The 23,639-nt window shown below is 41.3% G+C and overlaps 1 protein-coding gene across 4 annotated transcripts; it reads left to right on the plus strand.

Moving 5' to 3' along the window:
• Positions 1-6: 6 nt before the first annotated feature.
• LOC138621327 (cyclic AMP-responsive element-binding protein 5-like) lies at positions 7-22,836 on the plus strand. Of its 4 annotated transcripts, none has more exons than XM_069699304.1 (10): positions 7-81; positions 6,387-6,453; positions 6,834-6,927; positions 8,494-8,603; positions 9,124-9,356; positions 13,247-13,373; positions 20,250-20,597; positions 20,698-20,964; positions 21,052-21,160; positions 22,020-22,836. In XM_069699304.1, exons 1-10 carry the CDS (start codon positions 62-64, stop codon positions 22,151-22,153), a joined length of 1,509 nt encoding a protein of 502 aa, XP_069555405.1. In that variant the 5' UTR covers positions 7-61; the 3' UTR covers positions 22,154-22,836. The 4 variants fall into 4 exon arrangements, with proteins under 4 accessions (XP_069555405.1, XP_069555415.1, XP_069555434.1 ...); XM_069699314.1 differs by lacking the exon at positions 7-81 and adding an exon at positions 3,604-3,810; XM_069699333.1 differs by lacking the exon at positions 7-81 and adding an exon at positions 3,783-3,806.
• Positions 22,837-23,639: the final 803 nt, after the last annotated feature.

The raw sequence follows: 23,639 nt of genomic DNA on the forward strand, positions 1-23,639 counted from the left end.
TGGTGGCAGCCTACGTCACGACCTGCCTACCTGTTGGGATGTGAGTCCGATGTGACTTGATATGATGACATCGAAATCGAGGTAACAAAAAAAACAAAAAATCTTGGCACATTTGCATGCGTTATTTACACATCAAAGAAACACACACAGAGAAAGAAGAAAACATGGGGTGTAAAATAACAGTTATCGTTTTTCAGACGTTGTCTTCTTCCTCACTGATCCAGCACAGCTCTATTATTATTATTATTATTATTATTATTAATAAATTATACCCTATTAATTGTATATATATTATAGATCTTAAGCAACATATTTGGAAATTCACAGTAAATTCCCTCAGTTATGTTGCCTATGTGTTATAAAATATTTTTGATAATAGGTAATTAGCCTCTGTTATACATTTGTAATACACAGTCATCTTTTAAAGCCTTTAATAAAGCAAAAGAGCTTGTCAATTAGACCTCCAAAAAGATTGCATTAGAAATATTTGGGTCTTAATCTTTTGTGGAAGACTAAAGTCTTACATACAATATCTGAATCCTATTTGTATATCTGAAAACTATCATTTATATCAATTGTAAGTAATAACTAACACTGAAAATAATAGATGTTTGATTTCCTAAAAGCGCATTACTAAAATTACTTTAAAACAGTAAATTTAGTATATCTTTTTTAAATTATTTTGTACTTTAAAAAAACAACAACTTTGAAATGTACTCCTTGAATATTTGCTTTTCCTCATGGTTTTTCTTCAATGGAATTGATCCAATCAACGCCATGTAACCGAAAGCAGCCCAAATTGTACGTTTCTAAAACATGTTGAGGATTTACCTCCCAGCTGCTTCAGAACAGAACTACATATCAATATAGATGTGAAAGAAGTTGCATAAATCATTAACAACAGGCTCTATTACATCCATAAAGTTTATTGATTAATGTTACCCCATAATGTTTCAGTGGTGAGGAGAGAACTATAGCTTTCTAGTGTGTGTGTATGTGTCTGTGTGTGGCTCCCAGAGAGAGGAGAATGTCCTTAAATCACTGGACCCGGCTAACCAGGGCCGGCTGGCCTGTGTTGGACTTGTTAATCGAGCGTTAAAATGGTGTGTCATAAACCACTGGCCAGTGACTTCAGCAAACAACCTTAGGACCTGGGAACATGCTTTTTCTGACTGCTCTCTGTCTACCCAACCATATGAGGCGCAGAAACACACATAGGAAACATGAAATACACTCCGATTCACTCCTGCAGCGCGCAAACAATGTGACATCACCGGTGTGCCGGATGATCGACTCCACTTTCACACGTGTACAGTGGAGAACTTCAGTGACTTCATCAGCCGAGTACATATGTTGTCTCTTACACACAAACAAGTAGACACACATTCAACATAAACACACTCATTACACACACATGGTGTATCAGAGCTGTGACAGTGACGCAGTTCTTGGCACCATTACATACATGGGAAGTGGTAGCATGTGTTGTGAAATACAAGAGAGAAAGGGAGCGACACAGACAGAGTTTATGGTGCATGACATCATCTGATCTGAGGTCTGTAGGTGGCGCACATTCTTACAGTTTTGGATTTCAAGCTCTGATTTTCTGATTGTCAGCTTGTTTTTGCTGAAGACACAGTGCAACAAGTGTGATGATGAGCAACTCCACTTTACACATGTTGTACTGTGTGTGAATCAAACAAAATCATAACACACCCACCAGCGGTTTGCTCTGGTGTTGATCTGTATGCGAGGGCCGAGCTGGAAGTAAATTTAACTCAAACCAATGCACTACTCAATCAGATTACTGTAACTTAAGTACTTAAATGCTGTTTAGAGTATCTTTTTACAGTATTTTCTTTTCTGAAGTAAAAGTAATCGTCATAAATGCCAACATATCACGTGTCGAACATTTGGCAGCTGAGCCAGATGTGTGATGTGGCCAAAGTGAGCATAATGCTACGTGTGGACTGAGACCAATAAGTTTATTTGACCTTTGACCCTGAAACACCTTCTTTTTTTTTCTTTTTTTTTTTTTTACAGATAGGGTGACATCAGGCTCCCGGGCAGGCAGCTCTCTAGCGCTCCCAGACTGGCTGTTAAAAGCCGTGCTGAGGTGAAGATGCCAGATGGTAATGGCTGGTATAGCCTCTGAGTTATGGAGGTAGTTGTAATCTCTGTGGCAGCGTCTGCTCCAGGGCACCAGCCCGAGACTTCCTGGCTGCTGTCATACACGTTTTTAGTGTGAGTGTGCACCTTCACGGGCATGTGCGTGTGCTGTAAAACATCCCTTATCTTCAGCGAAAATAAAACATCCACTCTGGGAAAAGAGCTCAAAACACTGTGACATCATTACAACTTCCTGTTTCTTCTTGTTGCCATAACGCCCATAATTTGCATACTTTAAGGGATTGGTGGATGATGAGTCAGTGGGGTTTGGTCTTTTTTTTCGCACTTACAACACAACAAAACCATAACCAACGCCACCTCTGTCCAGCTGGGCCGCAGCGCCGGAAAACATGACCAAACATGGCAGAGATATTACTCGATGGTTTAGCTCGTGTCAATAACCAGGGCCTTTCCTGTTGTTTTATGTTGCCAGTGGGATTTTTTTTAATCGTCATATAATTTACTTCAACAAATTTCAGAACAGTAGGCAATTATTAGTTTTGATGTAACATCACTGACAACCGTAGAAAAAGATACATACTTCAAAAGTCAAAAACTGCAAAATGGTTCTTACACTTTCTTGTGCAGAAGCCTTTTAAACTGTGAAACTGTTCCTCGAACGTTTGTGTGAGCACAGAGTATGACTCTGCCCTGATTATCACTTATGACATCATGTTACCAACACAATGGCTGCCAGTGTGCTGTAACTGTGGAGGATGGTAAAGCTCAACCCTGTCTATCACAGTCTTTTCGACTTTATTAATTTTACACTGACTTTGATGAATGGGCCAATCTGGATATAATATGCAGCTTTAAAGCAAGATTATTTCTGTCTCCACTGAGGCTTTACAGCTTTATAGATTCTAGGAAGACTTGTTGCTAGTTATTTTTTTATTACTTTTATTTGTAGCTTTATTGTGAGCTTTCTGACTTAAGATAACCTGTTATTTTTTCTGTGCTGATTTTTTTTTTTTTTTTAAATTGGAAACTTTATTATTAGGATTATGATTATGATGGTTATTATTGTTGTTGTTGTGCTAGCATGAGTCAGTAGCCTCGTATTGGCAATTATATTTTGTCTCCAAGTTTAATTTTTTTTAGATTATTCCGGGACAAAGTGTGGTCTATTTGCGTTTTTATTGCTCCTCTTCGCTGTTTTATTTTCAGATAAATACGACATCAACTATCCGAAAAGTTTTGGAAAAAAAACAAACCCTGGGAGCTATTGCTCATTTTGACGGATAAACTCGATTCAGACGCGAGGACGTCCCGTTTCAGACTTTAAAAGTGGGGCGCGTAAAAGAATAACTGGGTTTCATCCGCCCGCCCGGTCTGCCCCATGTCCCGTCACGTTGCTGCTGGTGTGTCTGACTGGGTTATCCTTGTCTGTCAGTCGACTGTCTCACCACCATGCCGCTGTCCCATCCCGTCCCGTCCCGTCCCCCTACCGGCCGGTGTCGTAACCCCGCCCCCCTCAATCCCTCTCTCCGTGCGGGACCGCAATGATTTAGAAGTTCAGGAATCCCACGTGACGTCACCGGGAGGGTGATGTAATGCTTCTGTAAATAGAACGTATTGTAATCTCGCTCCAGTCCAACGTGGTTCCTCTCTGGAGCGCTGCTTGTCCCTCTCTACTTGTAGGTAAGCCTCAGCGTTTATTTTCATTCACAAAACTTTTAACTCCGCAATAACCGCACTGCTGAAGCTGCCCACGGTCTGTCGAAACGACTTAAGTGTGTTAATTTCTATTTTCTAACGTTGATGGAAAAAGTTGACGGCGGAACTTTTTGGCTTGGTGTCCCGGTGAAGTCTCATCACCGAGCAGGACGGGTTGAGCGCTCGTGTCTATTTAGGGGGTGTGTGTGTGTGTGTGTGTGTGTGTGTGTGTGTGTGTGTGTGTGTGTGTGTGTGTGTGTGTGTGTGTGTGTGTGTGTGTGTGTGTGTGTGCGCGCGTGTGTGACAGCACTCTCCGTACAGCTGCGCGGGGCTTGTTTATAAGGTGAACAGGTTGCTTTCCGGAGCGATAGGAAAGAAAACACACCGGGTCATGTTCTTGAGACACGCACCGCCACTGACCGGCCGCCTGCCGGAGGATTTGCTGCTCAGAACCGCTGCTTAATTTGATCTCCGTGTCTGCGCGGCCGGTTCGATACTGTTCATCCATCAAATATGGCAAATCTGAGAAATAGTAAGTAGCCTAACTGAAGTTTTGGAGATGGACGTTTGGATATTGTAGACAGGGGGTAGTATTAAAACTTGTGTGTGTTATTTCATTCATTGTCGTTGCCGTGATGATGAGGAGAATGACATAGGCGGGAAAAAGTATAGTTGCCCCAAAGATTTACATTTTTTTTTTTTTTTTTTTTTAAACGCAGACATTAATCCGTTTTAGAATTGGCAACATGTTGGCTTGTCTGTTGTTGGATTTATGCATTTGGCATGACGTCATTGTGCACTGACGTAACCAGTGACAGAAGGTTTTGCTGGAAATGTGCTGAGTGTGCTAATCTTGTGCAAGTACTGCTGAAAGGAGAAGAGGAAGGTAAAACTGTTCAACAAAAAACAACTCTGGGCTTTGTATTAGCCATTTTACATGAAATAATTATGTAATATCACTGCAAGAAAGGCTATGCTGTAAATTGTAGCCTGTAGTTACATAAAACTACAACTATTATAACTTCTGTTTTGACTGATAATGTCAATTCTAAATTTTTCCATCTGTGTATTTATTTGAAATTGTGGCATTGTGGACACTTGCTTACTCCTTTTATTTTGTAACACACACCTATGAGGTCACCTCTACTTGCCAGGGGTTGGAAAATGGGGGCTGAGGCAGGTTCAAACCTGTCAGGAGGATAGGCCTAAAGTGTAGCCCTCCCTCTGCGGCCTCCCAGCCTCATTCCTTCCCTCTTCCATTCATCGTGTCCTCCACCTCCTCCCTCTTTCTACTCCTCCCTCTCTCTCCCTCCTCTCTCTCTCTCTCTCTCTCTCTCTCTCTCTCTCTCTTTCTCACTGCCACTTGCCCTTTCCATTCCCCTCTCCATCACCCTAATGTTGCTCTATGCTGCCCCCCTCCACACACACACACACACACACACACACACACTCTTTCCACTTCTTATGGAAGCATGTACTTTTGCCCTCTCCTTCCTGACTCCTCTCGTTAGCTCTCACTCCATAACACCAGGACCCACTTTGCTGTCTTTTCAAGTGTGTACCTGTAAATACACCTCTCATAACCATCCTCTCCACCCCAGAACAACACCACTAATATTTCTCCATCGCGTCTTCATCCGCACTGAAAGTTATGAGGATAGAAAGCCAAGGGAGGTTCGACCTGAAGACCCGTGGATCTTCTGTTTGTGAAACTTGTCTGGTGACACATAGCTTGGAGGAATGCCTGAGGTCAGGGAGTTGAAGACTTCTTCTTTTGCTGTCAGAGGAAAATGAAGAACGAGCTGCAGTAGCACTTCAAATAAGTCACAATTACCCCCATCAGTTGCTCAATATCGCCACAGTGGAGCTGACTGGGTCATGTCTGGGTTAGCGCGACAAGCTGCTTTATTATTGTGCTCCCTCTATTCTGCATTTGTGTTAATATTTGTAGCTTGTGATGACTCGATGTAAGATATGGTGAGCATCCATCCTTTCATCGCACTCGTATTATTAACTGATGCCCCGATGAAAGCCTAATTGTAGTCTCAAATAATTGCACTACATGTCGAACGTCACTGTATAATAACCCTGAAAAGTAAAGATGCTTTAAGACTTTGATGCCCTTCTGGTGCGTACCTGTTATTAGTAATGAGTAATGAAAGGCTGGGAAAAAAAACACAAACAGATTGCATGTAATATGGTACTTGCCCTAATAAAAATGAATACCTGGAGTATACAGCAATGCGCTCACAACCCAAGACTGCTCCGCTCCCGCTGGCACCAAAGGGATCATTTTCCCCAAGATAATGTTGTGTCTCAGGATGAAGCATCCATCATCTGTGGCAACGATCTTATTACCCACAGCTTCCACAATAAAGACATGATAATAGGCGCACAGTGTGTGAATTATCTGAGGGCATTGTGTTTGTGTAAATACAGCTATAAAACAGAACTGCAGGCTGCTGGCTGAATGAACTCATCTGAACTGGGAGTGAAACCGTTCCCCCGGTACGCTGAGGCTGGACGTTAATATGTTGTTCTCACTTCTTCTGTTTGTGTAGGCTTGTGTATGACATGAATGACAAACAGGACAGGCCTTATGTGTGCGGCGCCCCGGGCTGCTCTCAGGTCAGTTTGATGCAGTACATGTGTGTTAGACTTGCCCTATAATCACTGTGATGAAAAAACAAAAAGATTATTATAATGAAACTTGTCATTAAACCTGAAAAAAGGAAGTAATTATTTGTGTGTGAATTAAAATGCTTACATAATACTGTATCGTTACGAGCACATGGATTTTAATGTGGAAAGAAATGAGCAAACTGACTTATACAGTTTTCATGAAATTATCATCATTGATAAAGTGATAAATATTCAAAAATACTCAACAGACTAAGGCCATTGTGACTGGTTAGTCAGCCAAGAGGCATTAGCTGATTTAACACGGCAACAATGTGTCATACAGCAGCATCTCTTTACATCTTTCCCACTGTGTCGGTGTGCTGCAGCGCTTCCAGCTAGAAGAGCATCTGATCATCCACAGACACAAGCATGAGATGACCCTCAAGTTCTCTTCCATAAAGACGGATACAGCTTTCACAGGTAAGGCCAGCACAGAAGACACACACAACACATTGGAAATAAAAACATTGCCAATTCTCTGTCTTCTGCTCCCCATCCACCACAGGTGTCTACAATCCTCTGTGGATGTTTTACTTTTAATTAGCAGCTTTTCTCTATATTGCCCGTAACCACATCGTCTCCTACTTATCCATGCTGCATGTCACTCAGCTCGGCCGCTGTCTGGCTGCACGAGTGTGCGGTGACCCCTCAGGATCAGCGCTTGATGAAAAAATTATGACGATATGTTATACAGTATGAAATCGGATAACCTCGATACAGGCTTCCTCCCCTCTCATAGTCTGTGCGGTGAAACAGAGCTACTCACGTTGCAGCATGTACAGTATACTCCATCAGATTACACCTAACACACCGATGTAATGTCGTCGGTGAAGAGCCCCTTTGATTTAAAAACCTGGAGAGAAAGTGCTCAAGGTTCAGCACAAACCGTCTAAAATATTCTACTCTTTATTTGGACATTAGGCAAAAGTAAGGGAGGATTAGCTGGACGGAGCCATGTATTTTTGTACAGAGTTTGACATTAGTAGTGCACTGATTAATTTAGCCAATATTTACCAAAATCAAATGGACAGCGTTCACAATTTATTGCGACAACAGTGGGTTAGTACTGCAGCAGAACCTCATCCAACCATCAATTACATTTTTCAACAAAATGTAATTGTGCGTTTTGTCTTTGAAATGAAATAATATAGAAATCACAAAAAAACCTTTTTCTGTCTAACTAACAGTCCCAAACCCCAAAATATAAAGTGTACTGTCATAGTGGACAAAGAAAAGCTTCAAATACTCACATCTGGCCATTTTAAAACAAAACAATACATTTTCAAAATTTTGGAATTCATTTTTCAATGAATTTCTTGTTAATCAACTACAACAGTTACGTAAAAGCTGTTAAACTACTCCTGTCTTTTTTTTTCTTTTTTTTTTTTTTTTTTACTGATTCTGTAAAGGCTTTATTGTCCGTATATGAATACATAAGGAGTTAATCGTGTTTAAAGAGCAGCTGACCCAAAGATAATTTGAGGACATCCTATGGGCACTTATTAGATACACGTTTTTGCATCAGTTCTTAAAATGCTGGGCGCATGACCAGTAACTTCAGAAGCCAGGAGTCTCACGGTCAAAGCCAAAGCCCTGCTACACTGTCCCAAGACAATGTCTGTAACCATAGAAACAGCTGTCTGTCTGGATGTAAACATCAACATGAGATCTAACCTCTGCAGACTCTCCCTCTGCCTCTCTGTCCTGCAGCCTGTCACGCCTCCTGCAGGAAATCTCATGTCAAAACAAAGAGCCCGGCTGACCTTTGACCCCTGCATGTTTAGACAGCTCAGAGAGACAGACTGATGTTATCAGACAGAGAGTGCAGCTGGGTGGAGGCGTGTTTCTCATCTTCCCAATACAGCCTGGACCACAGTTGATTTAGAAAGCAAATAAGCTCAAACAACAAAGACACGTGGTGGATGTCTGCTAGTTTTCTGCACTTGTCTCCTCTCTTACATGTCCATTTGTATGTTATGTTTTCAGACCAGACACCAACGCCGACACGATTTTTGCAGAACTGTGAAGAGGTTGGTCTGTTCAAGGAGATAGAGGAAGAGTTTCTTCAGGCACAAGAAGAGGAAAACAACAAACAGGTAAATTTTTTACAGAAATCAAAAGATTAAGTAGCATTTTTTTTTTTTTTTTTTAGCTGAGCCTGAAAGAAACAGAAAGCAAGCACCAAGACACAGTGCAGATGTGGGCTTTGTTGCTGCCAGATGTTTGCTTATGAGGTCTGTCAGCTTTGTGTTTTGAGTGACACTTGTTTGTGAGGAAGATAAATGTAGTCAGAGCCAATTAGACTACTGCAGATATTTGACCTGCTGCAGGAAAGAAACACCAGGTGATCACATTCTACCCTGTAAATTAAACAGGTAGTCATTAAACACACAAACACCTAAAGAAACACACACACACACACACACACACACACACACACACACACACACACACACACACACACACACACACACACACACACACACACACACACACACACACACATCACTGTCACCTTAATCTCAGAGCCTAAACCACACACTACGCATGTGTGAGTGGAATGAGACAGGTAAAAAAATAGCCTCAGCTGTTTGTTTCTCCCGCTTCCCCCCACAGACGCTCTCTCATAATGGTTCAACCTGTATGAACCAGCACCATCTCAAAACCCAGCTTCAGCTCCAGCACCCCCAGCCACCGCTGCATCATCCCCCGACCCATGGTCTCCATCATCCCCAGACCCATGGCCCCATGATGGCCTCTAGCTGCAGCCTGGCTGCCCAGCAAGCTTTGTCCTCCTCCCAGTCCGGATCAGTCATCACCCAGGCTCCTTCCACCCTAACACACTCAGGGTGAGTATGGCTGTACACACACACACATACACAATTACAGGCGTCCAAACACACACACACACACACACACACACACACACACACACACACACACACACACACACACACACACACACACACACACACACACACACACTCTGTAACTTACTTAAGCATTCCATTCATGTAGGAATACTTACTTTCTCTATCTTACACACACACACAAACATTTCCTTTCCTTTTCTTTTCTTCCTGGCCTTCTCCCTGTCTTGCCCATCCTGTTTTATAACTCTCTGTGTTGGGCACATGCTGGCCTTCCCCCCTGCATAATTCATCTCTACATTAATGAACTGAGAGAAAAGAGGGGAAAAATTCAAAATACTCAGAGAACAAAGTCATTGCAAAAAAAGATGGAGAACCGCTGCATTGTCCACCCACTCAATCCTTCTGACTTTACCCACCCTGCCATCCAAGTCCCGCCTCTGTTATGTCTGTGAAGACTCAGAACCAGACTGGAGTCTCTCAGCGCCTGGGCAGCTTCCACGGCTCCCTGGTTATCACCCGGTTCAGGACACAGATAAGGAGAGTTCCTGTCTTTCATCTGAGCAGCTCCCTGCAGCAGCTCCCACTCTCCCTGACAGTTCATCTACAGATTTGTGAAACTCATACTGAGTCATCAGAATTTATGATTATATATAGGCTACATACACTTTGGGTTTAATGAAACATTCAGCAGTTTTATTCACATCATGCAGTTTGATAAGGAAAATAGTGTTTTGTTATATTTGGGTCATGTCAAAGTTGTTTACTGATTGCATGACTTTAGGCAACGAAATGAGTAAAATTGTAAGTAGAAATAGAAGCCGCTGTAAAAGCCAATGCCTCTGTTTTAATATAGACGACATTAGCAACATTTAAACGTTACACAATTTTAATACGGCAAATTTTACAATTGGTAGCTTTATAAAAATCTTTTAGCCTAGACCGCCAATGACAACATTTCTGTAAATGCAGCATAGCAAAAATGTCTTATTATTAGCATGTGTAAAATATGTTTCCTTATGTTAAATATGAAAAAAACAACACAGCAAAAACAAAATAAAACTGTTTATGCAGCACTTTATTCTTCTGAAACAAATTTTTTACATTTAAATTAACACATTATTTAGGGATGAAACTGAAACTCCAACTTCCTTCAGCGTCTCCATTTTAACTGACATTTTTCCTCCTTTCATTAATCCTATTTTTGACCGTCACTTCAACTCCTTTCAGAATTTCAGCTAATTCAAATAAAAAAATATATTTTTCAGTGGATGCGTTTCTTCAGATTTTAAGCATTGTTTCTCCCAGATGAATGTACATCGTATTTTCTCACTTACTTTTAGTGGTTAAAAGCTCTGGAGGAAGTTCACCCATCTCAAGACAATTAAACTCAATTAGACTGTCAAAAGGTTCAACAGCATAATTTCTTTCTAGAGCAGCTAATATTCTGGACAATAAACAGAACACGCTGTGAACAGTTTTCAAAGTAACTATTTTCTCTATAGAAAGAAGTTGAGATGGGAACAGTTCACATTCAGGTCTGTGGATTCTCCAGAGTGATCTGATCCTTGTTTCTAGAAAGATATATTGCTGTTGATTTATTTTTCATTGCTTTGAAAATATCCAAACAAGAAAGAAATATAAATATAAATTTTCCTCCCATTGATATTTAGTGACCCGATAAAGGAAACCCTACTCTGAGGCTGTCAACCACAGGACTAAACTACCGAGCTTTATATACCTGCATATAATTATTCAAATACTTCTGCAAATTTTTTGCTGCAATCCCATTTACTACACTCGCTTGATAAAATGTAGCCTTTATTTTTTATACCGTTTTGTCTGCTTGTGATAGTTATCATACCATAAATGAGTGGTGTCATTATTACATTTATGACACCAGTTCTTTAAATATGTTTAGGCATGTACTCCCCTTTATTGGAGAGTAGATAGTAAAGATAAGCAGGAGCAAGAGATGACATGTAACACAGGTCTCCAGCTGGAATCAGACTGGGAACATTGTGATTAAATGGTCAGCAAATGAAACCCTTCTGGCTCCAGGATGCATCACACTTAAAGCCTTAGAAGGAATTTCCAACTCATTTTTGAAAGATTTTTTTTGGCGCCCTAGAATTGTAAACTTTTCTCTTATCTAAATGTCAGTCTTCAAAAAAAGAAAAAAAAAACCTTCTCACCCCCTATCAACTGGCTTAAAAATGATTTCTGCTAGCAACACATACTGTAGATAAACAAAGCCTCTGTCACATCTCTGCAGTTGATTAGATGAGTCAAGGTACCAGAAGTAATTCAGTGACATAATAAGCTCCAAACATCTGTCCAGGCCCAGACGGGACATGACAGGACGGTGGGGAGAGAGTTGACAGTCGATTATGGTACAATATATCAGTGCCAGCTGAATCCAGACAGCATGTTAGTCAGTGAAACCCGCTAAGTGTTACTAAATTAACCATGGATCGGGTGTCTGACTGTTTCCCCTAGTGTTTACCACCCGTTTCCACAGCGACGTTGTTGGAGTGTCTGGCTGTTGGCCCCGGCAGAAGTGTTGTGGTTACGTTAGGAAAGGCTGTTTTGGTTTGTCTGTACTTTGTTGTATGTTAAACGGGTCACACACCCCCAGATTCAGTGATGACATCATTGCCGATGACCTCAGCGCGGCCACGGAGGCCCACGCTGTCCGATTGGCCGCGAGCCAGAGTCGGTTAGGTCAGCACACGGCACCCCGGGTCTCTGCATCCCCCACTGTGATCCCTGAGCTTCTATCCTCCCTCTCAAGCTGTCCCTTTTTTCCACATCTCTGTTTCCTTTCAGTTTTTTCACCTCATCATTCTTTCCGTTGTCATTGCTTCACCTCAAACCTCTGTTTACGCTGTTTTACTCCTAACATTTTGAATTTTCTATCATTCAGTCAATGCTTTTTTTCAGATTTTAGTTTGAGCGCTGTCCCAACAGAATATTTCTCACTTTGGTTTGCAGCTATGTTAATCATTTCAGTTTTATATGCCGATGTTTTGACGCATCCACCTCAAAAGAGATTGTTTTCTCGATCCCAAAACAATGAACCTCATGGAAATCAGATTGTGGTGCTCCTAGCATTTTAAAAGTTCAACAGCAACATTTCTCTCCAGAGTATCTAATATTCTGGAAAATAAACAGAACACCCTGTAAATCGGTTTTATAAGGATTATTTCCTTTTCAGAAAGTAGTTCAAATTAAATTAAAGAGACACACTGCTGGTGATTCTCTCAAATGTAATTTTTTGTATTGCTTTGAACACCACAAACAAACTTCCAAGTATTTAATTTGAGAAATATTGTACTTTTTGTTTACTCCACCAGGATTATCTGATTAAGATTTTAATATAAGATTTTTTTACATTAAAAAGACTGGATAAAACATAAAAATGCCTTTAAAGCATCAGTCTAGATGTCTATGACTTGTTAGAAAATCTGTAATAGGGTGTTTTAAAATATTTGTTATGAAACTTTTATATAAGGAAAGAATCCAAGTACTTCTTTCATCGCTGTATATCTCACAACCTAGATTTATAAAACCAAACCTGCATGGCTAGACACAATCACAGGAAGGGAGAAAATAAGTTTTGTTTGTTTGTTTGTAATTTCGAAAGAATCTTTATTTATCCATCTGAAATCCCTATACTGATTTTTTTTTTTTTTTTTTACCCATGCCCATCTATGTTAGTCATAGCTCCATCTGCCATCAAGACCTGGCTATAAATGTTTCAACTTGCACCTCTCTCTGAACCTGGATTAGTGAAACTTTAGCTGTGGATCGCTCCCTGGCATGACCCGCCGGTCTCTCTCTCTCTCTGTCTCTGTTGCTGACCACAGGCCGGTTCCTGGGCCGCTGTCCTGCCTCCTCCACATGCGGAACAGACACAGACAACCTCTGCCAGCCTCCTTACCTGGCACCCTGCCAGACCCCGCCATGCAAGGGGCATCTGCTCGGCACATGACTGTAAGTATGGGAGACAGTGTTTGTCATGCTCAGGCTCACACACATTCAGACACGCTTGCGTTATGATTTATAGATGCAGGTATAGTGGCCAAAGTGGTCAAGATCCCCCGAGATAGAAATATTCATGGTTGACAGGAAAATTCACTTCACTCTTGTGGATGAATTAATGAAACGTGTCAAACTCCAGATGGATCTGACCTTATAGGGAACTCTTTATACCTGACGTTTATATACATACATTCAAAGTCAAATGTTTATTACTCTCATACACAACAGTACAACGTGCAGTGAAATGCTTGGGTACCTGTCACTGGCCAGGTAGCTATAAATAAAAGCAATAAGTGTAAGAGTATAAAAATTTAAGCAGGAAAAAAAATTTCAATAATGGATGTATGAAAATAAATAGAAATTTTAAAATATAGCGATATGTCCAGAGACAGTGAAAACAATAGAGAATAGAGTGCTGTGCCTGGCAAAAGGATGTGCAATTACATTAAACTGAGGAAACTGGCTTGGAGGATAGTTAAAACAGTACTGATGGCAGTAATAATGACAGTAACTTGGTGGATGGTGTGTGTGATGTGTATGAGGCACATTTCTGATTAAGACAGAGAGGCTGAGGGAATAAGCTGCCTCTCTTCCTCTCTGTTTTGGTGCTGTGATAGAGTCGTCCTGACAGCGACAGACAGAAGAGTCTGTTGTCGGGGTGGCTCGGCTCCTCGATGATCTTCGTGGCCGTTCCCTTCACCTCTAAGTGTAGATGTACTGCAGGTTTGGGAGGGAGATTTCTATGGTGCACTCAGCTGAGTGTACTACCCTCGTTGGGCTAGGTATTTCAGTTTTGTGCTGTTAGATGTAAAGATGGTCTCAATTGTGCAGGTGTAAAAGTACATAAGCACCCGGAAGTCCCTCAAGTGTCATAGGTAGCAGAGACGCCGGAGGGCTTTCTTCAGCAGAGGGGTGAACTACGAAGCAAGTTCAACATACGCAGGCTTTCTTTGCCTGAGCTGGCTCAACAAAGCGGAAACTCTCAGTCAGAGATAATCAGTACTACGACAGTGGTGATCAGCTTTCTCTGTTAATTCAGGCTCTCTGCTTTAGGCTCTGAGCGCGTTCACATTAAAGAGTGTTTGCAGTATTTGACCAATCACAAACACGGAAAAGTGCACTGACAGCAGAATGACATATTTTAAAATGAGGAGCAAACTATCATTTAAAGAAAACTATAATGAAGTTAACTCATAATCCACACTGAAAGCAGCACAGCAGCAGCTGCTGAATGATGGAAAGATGTGATGTGAAAAAAAAATCGCTGACCGTGTGCATGTAGCCGAAGTTGAAAGGTTTATAAATTCACCTTACCATAATTTGCACAGGAAGATCTGACAAATTACATGTGCATATTTCATTAAATTTATTTATTTGATAGATGCATTCTCATGACGTGCATGAACGTTTCAGTCTTATCATTTCACCTGCAGCCCCGGAGGAGTCAAAAGGACCGAGAACCACATAAGAAATAGGCTAAATATAAAATCATAATTCAAAGCGGTAGGTAAGTTTACTGTCGTATCTTGTAAGTATAAAGTGCAACGCTTTAGTGCATCAATCAGTCCCTGTTGTTGGATGATATCGGTAAAAAACACAGTGATATTAATCTATACTTCATATAAAAATCAACAGGGAAAGTCAGAGAGGTTTGTCGGCCTCTGAACACTCGGCCCCCCCCGGACAATCTTACTTTGCGCAGCAAGCTTCCCTGGATCTTCTTCGATTGGTGATGATATTTTTCCAAGAGAATTGATTGGTCAGTGGGCATTACTTTCTTATGTTTTGATCTGATATCTCCAACATAACCTGCTCCAGAGCAGGTTAAGTTTGCAGCATCAGTTACCGTGGTGACAACCCTGGCTTTAGTCTCAACATACCTCGCTAACCCACTAATCTCACTTTGCAGTACACCCCTCTGGTTGTCATGTAGCACACCCTTTATAAATGCCATGTGAAGGGACACCCGGGTATCAGCCCTGTGGGGTGGTCCTATGTTGAAGGTGAGGGAAGATGAAGTGTGACTGTCCACACACACCAGCCGTTGTCTGTCAATCAGAGAGTTGGGAACATGCTGATGTTTTCTTTTGACACAACTGGGAGGTTATTTTTATGTAAATTTGTATTGTCAATGGCTCAGTTTACTTATTTTTTATTATTATTTTTCTTCCATTGTTTAATGGGTGACAATAACCTGCTTGAACTTCCTGTAATTGGTCCAAATCATCCAAAAAAGTGTTTTCACACTGCAAATGAACTGAACTGTGGTTCTCTTTGATCCGGACCGAGACCACCTCTTTTGATCAGTCCAAATTTTCCTTGTTGCTTCGGTCCAGACCGCAGTCCAAGGCACCTTCACACTTTCTACTTTGGTTTGGATCAAACTGAAAAGTCCAAAGGTCCAGACCAAACAAGGTAGATCTGAGAGCTCCCTCAAAAACACTGATACCATTGTTTTTGGACTGAAGCTGATTGTCAGTTGTGAGTTGCAGTATTAAAGAAGGGACTTGATATTTCAGAAAATACACTTATTTTCTTTCGAGCAGGATGTTAGATGGAAAGACTGCCACCCCTTTCAGTGAAAAACAGGTAGCCTGACTCTGTCAAACAGAAATAATATCCATCTACCAAAATGTCTAAAGCTTACTACAAAGCACATTTCTCATTATGTCCACTGTTTGTGCTAAGCCAAGCTAAATGTCATATTCACCTTGTAATCAAGAACATGAGAGTGGTATCAATTTTCTCATCTGACTCCCCACCAGAAATGTCATGAAATAAAAGCTACGTACTATTGGATCTGTACCCCAATAGTACATCACGAGTGTTGGCAAAAAGGAAAAAATATTTCAAGGAAAAAGGTTAGTTCCTAAAATATAAAACTGATTTCCCCCTCTTCATGAAGCGTTTAATGCTTTATGGAACGAGAAAAGCATCTGAAACCACTTTCAGACAGTGATGTGGAGCTATATTTCTCTTTGACACCCAAATAATAAAATGTGTTAAATCAGAACTCCTAAGCTGGAAAGGGTGTTTTCACACATTTTGTTGACTCCCGGATGAGAAATCTTCTCACACCAGTATGATATTTTTAAAAATTCACGAGTTGTGCATCCTCAATCATATAGGAGGCAGAACACATTAAATGCCATATTATGTAAGTGATACGTAGGGGAAAACTGATATTAGATGTGTAACACTAAAACACACCCTGTCTCACCTTCTGCCCATGGCTTATTCCTTTCTAATCAGGATAGACAGGAAACAGAGTGTAATGCTACACTCTAACACACACACACACACACACACACACACACACACACACACACACACACACACACACACACACACACACACACACACACACACACACACACACACACACACACACACAGGTCTGGACCACAGGAAGTCACAATCTACATGCTCCCCCTGACTTTCTTGGTTGTTTTATTTTCCTTGTGGCTACATGCTCTCTATCTCTGCCCTTATAAATTTTACATTTCCTCTTTCTAGGTGCATGTCCAATGAATTGTTAAATATATGTGTGCTATCAAAAGCAACTTCAAAGGGAAAACTGTGAAATCGCCCCTTGTCCACTCACACACAATCTGTGTTACTGTCTCCATCTCTGTCTCTCTCTCTCTCTCTCGCTCTCACACACACACACACACACACACACACACACACACACACACACACACACACACACACACACACACACACACACACACACACACTCTCTCTCTCTCTCACACACACACACACACACACACACACACACACACACACACACACACACACACACACACACACACACACACACACACACACACACACACACACACACACACACACACACAGACCAAACTCCAAACTCAGGTTATGACTTCTTGTTGCAGAGCTTGTATATAGAGTGGCAAATGAAAAATGGTTTCAGATTGCAGAGCCACTCAGGTCGCACATTCAAATCTCAACTTTTTTTTCTTACACTCTCTTTCTCTCTCTCTCTCTCACACACACACACACCACACACACACACACAGACGTTTGTACTTCTGTATTTGTGAGGGCACTCACTGACATAATGCATTCTCTACTCCCTTATTTTTACTGTCACAACTAAACTCAAATTTTACCTAACCTAAACCTAGTCCTAACCCTGAAACCAAGTCTTAACCCTCATCAGCTCTTTGAAAGTGTGTCAGGTTTGTGGGGACCGAACAAATGTCACACACATCTTCAGATTGGTCCTCAGAAAGATAGACACACAAGCAACACACAAAGGCTTCTTCTCCAGGCCCATCTAATTATAATTCAGTGACATCAGGTTTGTGTTTTGCATTTCCAACGTGTGAAACAGGACTCGTACTTCTCTAAAACCACGGTAGGTGTATTAACATGCCTCTGTTGTACAGTAACGCCGCACTCTGCTTAAGTGGAAAAGTAAACATTTGACAAGTGGATCAGTGTTTCATGTACAGTTTTGTGTCTTCATTCACTGATCTCCCCCCCCTCGCACACAGAAATATCAACGTGGTGTGTCATCCAGGCCAAGGAGACACATGATGTAATCAGTGGCCCCAGTGTCAGGGTGTTTCTATGTAGCAAACAGAACTGAAATACTCGTGTCCAGTCCTGTTCGCTGTGTGTGTGTGTGTGTGTGTGTGTGTGTGTGTGTGTGTGTGTGTGTGTGTGTGTGTGTGTGTGTGTGTGTGTGTGTGTGTGCGTGCGTGCGTGCGTGCGTGCGTGCGCACGCGCGAGTGTTTGACTGGCAGCCTGGCTGGCTGGTAAAGCTGGCAGAGGCAGCTCAATGACCTCATCCTTGGCACCGGCTAAATGTGCTCCTTTTTTTCCTTTGCTGAATAGTGAAGAGAGAAAAAAAAAATCTGCTCCTTCTCTTAAAGAAATATTGTGTAACAGGCAGCAGATAGCAATATTGCCAGGGAGGGAAGGAGGGGGGGTGATGTCATGCTTCAAACACGACCTCTCCCTCTCTCACTTTCCTCTGGTGAGTGGAGGAGAAAGGTGAGATGAGGTTTAATTTAGCTCGTACAGTCTGTTTAGTCAGATGATACACGGGAATGATAAAGTGTGAACGTATCAAGCTGCAGACGGCAGCATTTATTGGAACACATTATCCCCCTTATCAACAGTTGTCTTCACAGTTGTGGATGATGAGGAGAAAGGGCAATGATGGACTAAAGTGGGAGATTTTGGCTGAGAACAGTGCTAGTTATAATTTTCATTCGTTTTGGCACAGAGAGGTACAACACTCTGGGAAAAGGCCTGTAGGTTTGACCTGAAGTGGTCTGTTGGTTCAGAGCTAATCCGCTGTCACTAATTTAGCTGGTGTTAGGGGTCACCCGCCGTGGGAGAGATGGAAAATGTTGCTCTGTTGTCACACGATCTTCATATACAGTGATTAGGTCAACACATCTCTGCTTAAATGTGATTTAATAAAACTGAGGAGGTCAAAGTGAGAGCAACAAGTAGTTTTTCATTAAATGTGTTGTCTCATAACGGGAAACTTTTGGGAAACAGGGTTTTGGGTGTTCTCACTAGTCCCTATTTTGTGGCAAAAGTCACAAGCATGAACAAACTATTCTTTATACTAATTTGTAATAAATATGCGGTATATATAATTTTTGTCATATATATATATAGATATATCTATTTTTGTTTGTTCTTTTTGAAGGGACTGAATGTCTGTGCTGGACACAATCACCTTTTTCTCCTGTTTATTGCATATCCAAAACTTCCGTTGAATTGTCTAATGCACTTTTACAGATGGGGGTATATTTTTCAAGTAGATAAACTGAAGAAGTGAGATTTGCAGATTTGCAATGATAGAAGAATTTGAAGAGCGATGGGAGAGTGTTGATACTGAAAAAGGTGCTCCCAAACAAAGACAAGGCCTTTCTATACGGCTGAAGGCCTTTTGGGCATCGAGTGTCACGGCCTTTGTCATGCTCAGAATACAATATGTACATAATATAGAAATAGAATATCTTCCTGGAATAAAGTTGCAATTTTTTTTTCTGTCTGTATTTGCCTAATCTGGTGGCCAGTATTTCCATCATTATATTTTCATCACGGATAGATAGCTCTGGAGAAGGATCTCTCTTATTTTTGACCTCCTTTAATAACAGAAATATATTGGCCTCTAAGAGAGATGCTGAAAAGACATTGCTTGTCATTAGGGTTCTTAACCATTGTTCATAGAATTGGTGTTGAAATCTCAAATACTATTTCATAGAACTCAACCCTAAATTTATCAAATAGATTTAAGATGTCTTGAAATTGCAATGCAATGCTTGCAATGATGTAGTCCTTGCTCAGTATCCTTGCATTTGGGACATGGGATTATGTACCAGGTTCACCCCAATTTGAGCTATCTGAGACTGGTAATTTGGTAATTTGGTTGTCTATAGCTCTCAGGAATATGCAGGTAAAATGAGATGATGTGAAAATATCCAATTTACAATGAGACACCATTGTGTTTATCGTTCTTTAAAAAATGCCACCTACAACGCATTCAAAACAGGCCCATGTTATAAATAATGTTAAAAGGATCTTCTTATCAGTAAGAAGTTTATATGTGATTATGTGTTTGTGGCTGTAATGTGGGGGGATTTAAAGATACAAAGTGCACAACGTTTTAGTCTTCGTGGCTCAAATACTTGTAAATGTGTCATTCAATATTCTGACATTGTACTGTACATCACCTGGACACTCTACATGCATGCCTATATTTTACTGCAGAAAAGGAGAAAAACAATTATTAATCAAATCCCTTTCCTTTGTTTATTTTCTGTCTCCACTCAGAGATCCAAACAGACGATGGGCCACCATTACCACCCAGGAATGATCAACAACCCTGTGACATCCATGGATCACATGATGGAGATGATGTCACAGCGCCACCAGGCACCTCCGCTACATCAACAACACCACCACCCCAATCATCATCATCATCCTCATCATCCACAGCTTGCAGCTCCACCCCTCACCTACCAACAGCGATGTCATGATCCTCCGCCGCACCTGGGAAGCACCCACAGCCACCCGCTTCACCAGTCAGGGAATGTACCGCACATTCAGGCTCACCAGTCATCGCCCTCACACTTGCACCAGGGCTCGCCACCTGCAGCTCCGCTGTCTGCTCCGGCACAGGTACAATGCATTACATTTTCTAATTGTTATATATGTGTTTTATATTTCTGCACCCGGGTACAGTTAGGTTATTGAAAAAAATGTTTTTTTGTGTGTGCAGTTATCACCAGTTGCACAACAGATGCCGCCCTCCCACTCTCAGCATGCAGTGCAGGCAAGCGGTAGCTGCAGCAGCAGTGGAGGAGACGGTGGAGGAGGCGGCAGCCGTCGACGAAGGACTGCAGAGCAGGACCCCGACGAGCGAAGGCAGAAGTTTCTGGAGCGTAACCGGGCCGCGGCCACCCGTTGCCGACAGAAGAGGAAAGTGTGGGTGTCGTCACTGGAGAAGAAAGCTGAAGAGCTGACGCACACAAACCTGCAGCTACAGGTGAGATGCACTTGCGACACAGACAAGTGCACACGCCAACACAATCTACACTTCAAGGATACTTAGCATTTCTCTGCGTGTTCCCAGAACGAGGTGACGTCATTGAGGTCGGAAGTGGGTCAACTGAAGCAGATTCTGCTCACCCACAAGGACTGTCCTGTCACCGCCCGGCAGAGAGAGGCACAGGGGTACCCCAGTGAGTAAAACCCCCTACCCTTCACCTCTGTCTAGAAATCTCACCAGCCTTTCCAGATGCCTGACACCAATAATCTCCATCCACCACTGAGGGTATAATTCAGATGCGTTATACCTTGTATGTGCACATAAGGGAATACCCCATGGTCACATGTTGTCTTGCTATGACAAAAAAACACCTCTACACACACAGGGACCTTAAACTGTACCATACAGAGTGCAACCGAACAGCACTTAAAACTCTGCTTCTATCTCCACCGTCTCCAAATATTAGAAATGCACTTTTATTCCTAAAGAGAGCCAATCAGGGGAAAGCGCTGCACTCTTAACTCTCCTTTTAAAGGAATATCTTAGACTATGTTTTGTCATACTTTTTAAAAGAACAACACCTTAAATATATTTAAAATACCCTGGAATGTAATGCTATGAGCATTTGCTATTTGGCCTTGCATGAAGCAAGCAGGGAACAAGATGCAGACGTTGCCCATCTTGCAGTCCAGGCAGCTGAAAGTTAAAGCTCAACAAGACCTGAAACTGACCTGTAATGAAAGATATTTGAAAAATACTTCACCCTGTGGCTTAAACAAAAACAGATATTGTGTTTAAGAGCTTCAGAGAACAAAGAGGGATGCAATATTGCCACGTGTTCTATTCATATATTTGTATTATTGTCTTTTTACCTGTATGTACAGTCTTCAATTGTTAAAATAAAAGAGATATTTTCATTTAATCAACTGTAATGGGTTTTTATTTATTTGCTAAACATCCAAAACAAAGTGCACATGCTCGTAAAGGCCACCCACAGAGCGGACAGTCCACACACATATATCAGTGACTTTGACAGCTGTCTTTGTGTCCAGCTGCAGGGGTGAGTCCAGGAGGAAGTCCCACCCCTGCAGGTCCTGGGCCTCTGCAAGCCATCCAATACAACAGCATCTCCACCTCCTCGACAGCTGGAGGTGACATGGGGCACGGCCCCCAGCCTGGACACTAGCCTTCAACAGACAGATGAAACACTGAACTGGATAGGTGAATTTATTAATCCATGTGAACGCTAAGGTATTTTTTTTAAACATGTATTATCAGATTTTCTGGTTGAAGAGAAGACCAGAAACAAACACTGAGATTTGCCCACAGCTTCATTTTCCACAACAGGTGCAAGAATGCTACTTTCTTGCTGGTGGGATCCTGTGTTTATTCAGACTAGTAATTGCTTACTTCCCACTGACTATGCACATACATAATCAATCATGACACATCATTTTAGTGTCATTTGCTCTTAGGATATATCTTGCACTAATTTTGAGAAACAAAGCTTTTATATTAGTTTATATTTTTACCCGAGCAGCTGTCAGTGCACACCTTATGAATTTTCTTTCAAACAGAGGCAGCTTCTAATCAAGAATACAACTATGTATTTTTTCTAACGAATTATTCAATTTAAGACAAACTTTTTTTTTTTTATTAGGACTTAAAATTGTATTGGCTTGTAAATAAAATGCAATCAAATCCACAACTGTGTTGGGAAGCCACGATTGTACAGTATTTCCTGAGGCACTTTTTTTTTGTAACAACTCCACCGAGTCACTAAATATTACCATTAACTACACTTCCTGTCTAAATCCCTGTCAGTTTAATTTAATTCACACTTTAATGACTTTTTTTTGTACTGTAAAGATAAATAAAATAAAAATGCTTATTCTGGTATCTTCTCATGATTTTTTTTTTTTATATATCTTTTTATGGCTTAAAATCTGAAAGATTTGTATTTTATTCTTTTGTAAAATAGTGGCTGTGAGCAATGACATTATGGCTATCCGTTTAGTTCTGTACACACAGTATGGTCTAGTCTGCCATCTAGTGACTGGTTTTGTTAGTAGTGGACCATAATAACTAGAGCAGTCAGCAAAGTGGCCTGTTTTAGGTTTCACCAACACACAAACATAAATATTTCTCAATACGTAATTGAAGATTAAAGATTTAAAATGGCCTCTCCTCTTTTATGTAAACGTGATGTAATTAATATAAGTAAGGAAAAATGTCCCGAAGTTGTCTGACATCTTTACTGTCCGCGGATACAAAAATAGTTTGCGTGCATGCATGTGTGTTTGTGTGTGCGTATGTGTGCTTGTGTATGTGCGTGTAAGATTTGGACTAAATGTGGGAGGCACTCCACCCTCTTGACTCAAACAAAGGGACAGCTTAACTATTGCCAGACCTCATCTTGACACGCATGCAGCACAAACTTCTTTGACATAGTATTGCTGTTTCCCCCCCCCACCGTTTCAGCCCGTCAAGCACCTAATGTATTGTTTTTGTTATTGTTTTGATAGAAAGAACCTTAAAACGTGTTTCGTACAACTCGCATGCAAATTATACATGAGGAGGTCGGACCGCCTGATTAAAAAATGTCATGGTTCCATTATGAGACTAGAAATGAAGGGGGTAAAAGATCATGTGGAGTTAAAGGGGGTTAATCC

This window comes from Brachyistius frenatus, unplaced genomic scaffold (genome assembly GCF_029030835.1).
Source record: "Brachyistius frenatus isolate BFR_SWC_R1_liver_20210118 unplaced genomic scaffold, ASM2903083v1 Contig_2, whole genome shotgun sequence".
Lineage (NCBI taxonomy): Eukaryota > Metazoa > Chordata > Actinopteri > Embiotocidae > Brachyistius > Brachyistius frenatus.

Coding starts and splice junctions, on each gene's coding strand:
- LOC138621327 (XM_069699304.1), top strand. CDS start 62: ATGATGACATCGAAATCGAG. Junction 20,598..20,697: donor CGCTGTCTGCTCCGGCACAG/GTACAATGCATT, acceptor TTGTGTGTGCAG/TTATCACCAGTTGCACAACA. Junction 21,161..22,019: donor AGAGGCACAGGGGTACCCCA/GTGAGTAAAACC, acceptor CTTTGTGTCCAG/CTGCAGGGGTGAGTCCAGGA.